This window comes from Fulmarus glacialis, unplaced genomic scaffold, assembly GCF_000690835.1.
Source record: "Fulmarus glacialis isolate BGI_N327 unplaced genomic scaffold, ASM69083v1 scaffold33210, whole genome shotgun sequence".
Classification (NCBI taxonomy): domain Eukaryota; kingdom Metazoa; phylum Chordata; class Aves; order Procellariiformes; family Procellariidae; genus Fulmarus; species Fulmarus glacialis.
In genome coordinates this window covers 13,805-22,342 of record NW_009186378.1, presented here as the reverse complement: position 1 = coordinate 22,342, position 8,538 = coordinate 13,805, and the positions used below count along the sequence as shown (strand labels likewise).

The window sequence follows — 8,538 nt, the reverse complement described above, 5'->3', positions numbered from 1 at the left end:
AGCTCCCCTCACTCCCCCATGCAGACACTGTCTGGAGCCACTCTGTACCTCCTCCCACTGCCTGCCTTCCTGCAGAGCCGCGGTACTACGGCTCCCTCCAAGAGCCTGCAGCGTTCCTAATCCATCCGCTCCATCTCTGTCTGCCTCTCCCTGTCATTGACTGAGGCCTCATGCGCTGAACACAAGCCTGGTTTTTAGTAATTGCTGTTCCCAGAACTCAGCAGGCTGAAGGGGGTGGAAGGGAGATAAACATCAGAGTTCAACATCCAGACAAACACAGCAGAGCACACACAATAAATACATCCGCCCCCAAATGCAAATACATCAGAAGAGGTTCCTTCCCGAGGGCTCAGAGCAGAGCAGGCTCGGACAGGAGAGCAGCACGATGAGGTGAGTGCAGTCACAGGGACCTCCCTAGCTCTTCTGGCCGCTTGGCTTTGTGCAGGCCTTAGAAGGCACGAGTGTGATTCTCATCTTGTTTAGTTGTTACTACAGTATGACTCCACTGATACCTCCTGATTTCTTCCATTGTCAAGTGAGAAAGGTGTTGGGCATGATGATTTCAGCTAATGCTGAGATATCTGTGATTTGGTACCGAGACTGGCAACTTGGATGTGTGGCTTTTGGGCTATGATCTGAGTTGATGCTCACTCTTTCTCCCTTAATCTCTGTTCCTTTGACACAGGCTGTTTGTCTTGCTAGCTATGCTTTACAGTGGAGTAAGCAGCAGCATTGTACTGCAGAAAATGTATGGGAGGATCACATCCCCCAACTTCCCAAATGTCTACCCAAATCACAAGGAGAGAGTCTGGAATATTACTGTCCCCAGGGGATATTCTGTCCGCATCTACTTCACGCATTTCAACCTGGAGCTGTCCTACCTGTGTGAATATGATTATGTGAAGGTATGTGTAGGGGTGACGTGTAGCAGGCTAAGTTGTTAAAAACTCTGTATATGTGATCCTGGACACATGCAGGACCAGCATAACTGTTGTAAGCACTTGCTTCTAGTCTGCTAGTAAAGCTCAGGCTCAGCTGATTTCTAAATGATGTGTTTATTGAGGCCCATGGGACCAGGAAGTAGAACTGGTTGTCATGTTGGAACATCTGAAACTTCAGTTGTTTGTGCTCAGAAAATTCTGATGTTTCCCTCTCGTGAAGCAGAAGGTTTGAAATTTTGCCCAAAACAACATTTGAGCTTCATTTTGCTGAAGTTACAGTGTGTTTTAAATTAACAGGTAGTGCTTTACACGGAGTATAATGGGAGACCGTAAAAGTGTAAGCGATAGTCTAAACAAGATACTGTCAGCTTGTCTAAACGTGCACTTGCAACGCTTGCTATTGTGTGTTTGCTAGCTAATGTGAGAAACAACCTCAGGAAAAGAAACAAAGATACTGTCTTCAGGAAGCGTTTGGGTTATCAGCGGCATCCCTGAAAGGTTTGTACTCCATGTGCTAGCATGTGCTCTAGTCTAGGCGGCCCTGTCGCTGATTTGAGGCCGTGCTACCTCTGCACTCGTTTTGTTGTTTGCATGGGCCTGGTATACGTTAAAGAGGGAGTTGTATACACAGGGAGTATGCAAAACCAACGAATCAGCAGTACTTTTGAATCTGGTGGAACCAAATCAGACCGCCTTGTTCCCATTTAGGAAGATATCATTTCCGTGGTTTTATATGGCACGTTGCTCCCATTCCCCAAATCCGTGTTGTTCTTCATGTAATTTCCTTTGGGCGGGACATTTCTGGTAAGTCTGTAGTACACAGTTCTATCACTACCGTGTACAACATGAACCCCATGTATCAGAACATTTCTCTTGTATTAAAAATACAAGATAAGTGAAGAGCTGGAACTGTAATAAGTGAATCATAGAGCAAGTGAGTCACTAGTTTAAAGAGACCTTTTACTATACATTTGAATTTGTCAGTATATGAAACCTTTTTACCCAAGTTGTCTCTGGCTTTGCCAAGATCCGATTGTCACTGAGAGTGTCAAGTTAACGAGCATATAAACAAAGCATGGTGCTGATAGTCTAGGCTGGCATCACAGCTTTGTGTGGGCCTCTGAAAGGAAAAAGGGAGACAAAATGATGGGCTTAAGTCACAGAGAATAGGGTAAATCTTCTCTGATCTGTCCCTGGATCTGGACTGACCTCCAGAAGCACCTTTTAAGAGCATCCAAGCCTCCTTTCTCACACCATTAAACACATGCTTTCCAAGCCATGGCAGCAGGTTGGGAAGAGCAAAGCTCTGTGCTCATCTGGTAGATTTATCTGCCTCTGCCCATTTTGCAGCTGAGCTCTGGTGGGAGAACGTTGGCTACGCTGTGTGGAAAGAATAGTACAGACACTGAGGAGGCTCCGGGCAACAAGACATATGTCTCCATTGACAACAACCTCATGGTGGTGTTTCGATCTGACTACTCCAATGAGAAACCATTCACAGGCTTTGAGGCCTTTTATGCTGCTGAAGGTAAGAGACCAGCCCCTCTTGTAGATGAAAGAGACACGGCTATGGTGGGGTTGGTGCTTCCCTTTGCTCTCATAGACTGCGGCTGCTGGTGAGAGGTGGGAGAAGGCATTGTACAGAGGTAGATGCAAAAAGGCAAAGCAACCGAAGGCAAACAAGCCAACCTCACAAAACACAGAGTGGCTCAGATCAAGGCAAAGTGTTGTTGAAGGGTGTTGGTTGCCTAATTCTGTGCTTCACCCATTAGATGTCGATGAGTGCAAACAGCTGTTTGATGGTGAACCCCTCTGCAATCATCACTGTCACAACTACGTGGGGGGCTACTATTGCAGCTGTCGGATCGGCTACACGCTGCATGAAAACAAGAGGACATGCACAGGTGAGCTCTTGCTAGATCAGGAGATACTTCCCTACCTACAACATCCACTTAAATCCAGTCTCAAAACTAGCATCGAGATGAAAGCTGTGGGTTTTTGTTGTTGTTTTCAGTATTCCCTATGCGCCTGGTGCAGAAGGTACAGGGGGTTAGTCAGGGCTGTGAGTGGAGGCCCTGGTTTGCAGAGTGACTGTGGGCTAATTGCTGCCATTAGGGACAGCAATATGTGTTGCAGTAAAATGGTGCACTGACAGTCGGTTTTGGTTACTCCTTAGGCAGCATCCACCTGTGTTCAGCTTTAGACAGATTGAATGGAGAAGCAAGAAACTTGTCTTACACTGCCCACTGCAGACATTTTCAGTCTTCATGGCTGCCAGTGCAGCCAGCCTTGCAAAACTGAGTATATCTTGCTCCCTGGGTACTGAGATACTGAGTATTCTGGGCCTGAGTTAGTAGATGTGTTGGAAAAACTAACAATTGAGTTGTGAAGTCTAATGGAGAATAGTTTGCTTACTCTTCTTGGAAGGACACAGGCCAAGAAACAGCACGGTCCACATATCACTGACACCAGATAAAATGATCCACTCATTAAATGGGAGACAAGGACAAGGCCAGGCACAGATCTCTTGCTAAGAAGGGCATACAGCATGAGGTCTACCTACCTGACTTCTGCCTGGTTCTGCTTCTCAGTTCACAACTAGGGAAACCCTATGTGTCGTCAGGCAGCGAAATGTCTGTCTGAATCAGCGCAGAGATCGGCACCTCAGGATTCACTTTGCAGTGAAATGTGTGCGTGGTGTCAGATTCATCCTTTGTGGGTGCAGCTTTGCCCACCTGGAGCTGAATCCTGTCTGGAAAGAACCAGCACACATACTGCTCACTAAATATTGTCATAGATGGGAAGATAGTTTCTTTGAACTCCCCAGTGCTGAAATGCAGAATTGGATGTAACTTCCAATGTTTAAGACCATCTTGGCATTTAGCTTCCCAACTCCAGCCATTACAAACCCCCTCCGTCCATCGCTGCCTGGGTCTGATTCAAGATTCACACTCCCCATATCTCCAGTGTGTTGGAACAGACCTATTCATTCAACCTCCCCTTCCTAAAGTGATGGCTTTTAGCACAAGTATATGGATTTACTTACACTATAAAGCATGTGCCTAGTCTTAATGTGAAGGTGCAAAATGAATAGCTGTGAACTATCAGACTAGCAGCTTTGCGTTGACCATTCATGTATGCACACTTATGCCTCCCCCTTGAACATAACGCTAGCAGAGGGAGCTTATCAGCAATATTGAAGGGCTGGGCTACTCTGATGGTTGGAGACGTGCGCATTGGGAATTACTATGGTACAGCTGATGTGCTGGAACCTGTTCGCATTTCAGAAGCTTTTAGATGCAAGCACTGAAGCCACTCCAGCCACCGGGCTGGGCTGCAAAGCAAAGGTCTCTGTGGATCACCTTCATGAGATGAGGGCAAAAGCTGCCCCTTTGATGTTTGGGCTCCTGTCTGAGCAGGCTGATATTGACAGGCTCTTTTTTCTCCTTTATTTTCCAGCGTGAGATAATTAAGCTTCTCCTCGCTTAGGCAGAGATGGAGACAGATGTGCTGGGAAGAGCTGGTTTGCCCTCTCTCCTGACCTGCCTGTTGCAGTCCACCCAAGGGCTGCAGGCTTCTCTTGCTTGGTGACTTGTATGTCTTGGTTCCTTGCCTTTCAGACCTGCCTCCTGCAGACAATAAAGAGGCTGTTCCTTGTTGAAAGCTGATGACAGCCTCTGGGGCATTCATTTTCTTGCATTTCCCATGTGTCTCTAGGGAGAGAAGAAGGTAGATGAGGCAGGAGCTGGTAAGAGAGAAGCCATTGTGAAAGGCCCCTGAGCATCACAGCTACCTGAAGACTCTTGAATTTCTTGTCTAACTCTTGTTGCTTGACCTTCCATAGTTCTTGAACTGCAACAAGACCAAAACCACACATTTGTTCCCTAATGTTCATTTTAGATATGCTCTTGTCTGCACCCAGGCTTGTAGATTGGAACTATATTCAGAGACGATTCACTCCTTGGAAAGGTTTGGTGTTTTTTTGTTTTTTTTTTTTTAAAATCCAAATTATGTGATTCTGGCCATATCTCCCATTGGGAACCTGGCCTTATGGCTGAAATGTGTTCTGGTGAGCAAAGCCTCAGAGTTCCAGGAGTTTGGTAGAGTAATATGAACGTCACCAGAGCAACTTACGTGTCTTGCCTTCATACAAGGGAAGGCAACAGTGCCCTCCCCACAATAGATGTGACACAAGGAATGCTGTTTTTCAGCGCAATTGCTTGTGGCGTTGATTGATACCGTCTCAGTCCCTCAGAGTGCCTCTCACTGCTCCACATTAATACCCATTTGTTGTCCTTTTAGACTGTACCCTCTTTGGGCAGGGACCATCTTGAAACATGTTGGAGAAATGCCGTGCTCTGTACTTGTCAGTGACTAGAACTCCCCAGCTCTGTGGAGGAAACATGATGATTATTACAAGAGGTTAACAAGTCAGAGCTGAGCAGCTGTAGGTGAACTGCTGAAGATAGAACAACGCTTTGTTTAAAAACCTTGAGGGATTAAGGAGCATTAGTCGACCAGCATTTCCTTATTTCTGCAATTTAGCAGGAGTTGCTTTTACTCGTAATTTATGAGGCGCAGTTTCTCTAACCCCGTCTCTACTCTTTAGTGCCTGGAGTAAACGGGACGAATCCTTTTCCAAGTGAGCATGGGAGGGACAGAGAGTCTTTTAGATGAGACACTTGACTCATTTCAGGTCACTGCATTTGCAGACTTGTGTGTCATCTTGGGCATGTCACTTGATACCAGCTTTGAACATCCATCTGCAATATGAGAGGTAACGTCACTGCCTTGACTTACTGGGAAGATGCTTAGTAAGTATTGTAGAAGGTGGATGCTGCAGAGAACTGATTTGGGGTTAGAGTGGCTGTGCAAGCAGTTACCAAGGCTTACTTCTGCTGTATTTAATCTTGTTCAGAAGCTGTTTCATAGTCACAGTGAATTGTGATCAAAGCAGCTTGAAATTTTGTCATGGCTCAGTGATACAATTTATGACCCACCTTTCATTGGAGACCTAATGAGCCAATGACAATGGACTTGCAAGTTTTGAGGGGGTCATTTTTCAGAGTTTAAGCCTCTGGCAAACAGCTCACTGTGATTCTAATAAAAATGTGGCCTAAGCATAATTGAGCACTCTCTGGACAGCTCTAAAGCTTGGACTGAGAAGTCAAGCGACAGCATTTCTGCTGGCAGATGTTAAAAAATTATTTGATCCTTTTTGTGCTGGCTAGTTTATGACTTTCTTGCTTGCAGACTTACGGAAAAAAATACTGCCCTGACAAAGGGAACTCCCAGCGGCCACATCCAGGAGATATCAGGAGAAAAGTAAGGTCCAATCTAAGCCTTTTCATCTTCAAGCTGCAAATTCCCTTGGACTAGCCGAGTATCTTCTGTTGGGTCAGCTAGTTTTGGCTACCGATGTGAGCACAAGTCAAGAGAGTTTATTGGTGATGACTCACATTTTTCCAAACTGTATTATGAAAATCTCACATCGAAATTGGGAAACTGAGTTTAAAGGAGGCAGATGTAATGAAGCGTGAAGAACTATTAGTCTCTATCTTTCTCCTTCTTTAGTCCTTCAAAACAAGGTGAAGGCCAGTTTTCTGAATTACTGGGGTATTAATGGGGCACTGTTCTTATTTGTTCTATAACACCGTATGGGGATCCCAGCTCTGTGTAGAGGCATGGTGCTGGTTTTTGCTACGTGAACACAGAGTGATCACTGCCCTGAAGAGCCTCTCAACTAGCACCTGGGCAGCTCAGAGCAATTCTGGAATATGCACTGCTAGAACGGATCCAGGCTAAGGACCCCTCGAGTCCAGTCTCCTGCCTTTGATACTGGCCAGCATCTTGCGTTTCAGTGGAAGATACGGGTCAGTAAGTGATTTTTGAAGTATGCTCCCATACAGAAACATAATCCTGTGCAATAGATCCTGTGTTGTCTGCATGCTACTTAGCTTAAGCTGAACTTACGGCACTAGCATATACAAGTTTGCCTTAAATTTCATATGACAGCACGTTGCACAGATTAATTATATGCTATTTCTTAATCCTGGTTTTGTATCAGATTTGTGGTTTTCGACCTTTAATTTCATCATGTGTCCCTTTGCCTTTTTATTACTGGAGAAAGTAAACAGCCTTCAGAAACTATAGTGTTTGGTTATATGCAGTGTTTTTCTGTCTCTACATGCATATATATGTGTGTGCGCGCGTGTGTGTGTGTTACTACACAATGGTCTTTCCTCCACCATTTCTCTCTTACATGTTTTTATGCTGAGCTTTAGTCTAACAACATTCCTTTAAACGTACTTTAAGGAAGGAAGATGACATGATCATTACGGTAAATAGAAACCAAGGTGTTGCTACCTTCTAGTTCTGAGGCTCTTGTAAGAGAGAATTTAACCTTACCAACCTGAGTATCCCTTCTTTACACAGTAGATCCCATGCCTGGGGAAAAATGGTTTTGTAGGTAATAGGAAAGGATTTTGATGCAGAACTAGCAGAAGATTTGAGATTCTAACTCCCTAATGATTTCAGTAGGGAGTTAGGGGTGTAAAGATAGTACTCATTATATTGTGGCTTGTATGCTTAGGGTAAGACTTCAAACTGAGTCTTTTTTCACACCCAAGGATTTCATATTTTCATTCCTATCTCTTCCTATAATTGCCTCCAGACTACTCCTGTAGGGGCTGTAGAGCTGGGACAGATATTAGCAGCATGAGGAAATTTCAGTTTTTGAAGAGAAGCAGATTTTTTTGCACTTACATGGCTGTGAGCAGTATACTGCTAAAGCTGCATATCAAGTAGGTTTTGGGTTTTGGGGTGTTTCTTGACCTGGGCTTGCAGCAGATGGAAGGAAGCATTATAGTGGGACCTTAAAGCCTGGGGAGAGGCAGTGAACTCTGTGTCACTGGCAGTATTGTAAGCAGCACCTGCAGCAGCTCCGGAGAGTGTGCTGGAAAACATGCTTTATTCTTACATAGCCATCAAACGCTTCCGTAGTTTGAGGCACAATCAGTGGAATTACAGAAACGTGCATTTAGCTGGGAAGAATGAGGTAATAACAATTAAGGAAAAAACCCACTTGCTGATAATCCTCTACAAGTTTAGCATGAAAGGAAAAGATTTAATTCCCATTGTAGCTCAGTGGATTTCTGCTGCTGCAAAGCAGTGTGCTGTTAGGCTAGATTCAGAGGCAGCCAGAACCTCCAGGTGAATTGGTCAAGCTTTCTCTGCTTCTTTGGACCAAGAGGGGCATTTCAAACAGGATTTAAAAATTAGGAGAGTGCTCAGTTTTAACAGAATAGGCATTTCTAGGTACTTAGTAACTGTTTTACTCTGTGTATTTGTCAGCTGTGTTTGAAAACCTAGGACAATGAATTCAGAGTAGAGCACACAGAGATGCTCAGTCACTGTGGTGATGGATAGATTTATGTCAAAGAAAAGCAGCTGCTCATAACTTTCTTGGAAAACGGACAGAGCAAGATTGTTCTGAATTTACAGCTTGTGCTAAAAGAAACACTTGGTACCCAAGTGCATCATTGCTTCTGTTGTGGTATTGTAGTTGTGCTAAGAGCCACACAAACATAAAACAAAA

General features: G+C 44.6%; 1 protein-coding gene across 1 annotated transcript; it reads left to right on the top strand.

Annotated features, from left to right (window-relative positions):
• The first annotated feature begins 340 nt into the window (after nucleotides 1–340).
• On the top strand, nucleotides 341–4,604 carry MASP2 (mannan-binding lectin serine peptidase 2). The gene is made up of 5 exons (XM_009587695.1): nucleotides 341–390; nucleotides 686–905; nucleotides 2,292–2,469; nucleotides 2,714–2,845; nucleotides 4,401–4,604. The coding sequence occupies exons 1-5, from the start codon at nucleotides 386–388 to the stop codon at nucleotides 4,403–4,405; spliced, it is 540 nt and encodes a 179-aa protein (XP_009585990.1). The 5' UTR covers nucleotides 341–385; the 3' UTR covers nucleotides 4,406–4,604.
• The last annotated feature ends 3,934 nt before the right edge of the window (nucleotides 4,605–8,538 follow it).

Coding starts and splice junctions, on each gene's coding strand:
- MASP2 (XM_009587695.1), top strand. Junction 906..2,291: donor GTGAATATGATTATGTGAAG/GTATGTGTAGGG, acceptor CCCATTTTGCAG/CTGAGCTCTGGTGGGAGAAC. Junction 2,470..2,713: donor GGCCTTTTATGCTGCTGAAG/GTAAGAGACCAG, acceptor TTCACCCATTAG/ATGTCGATGAGTGCAAACAG.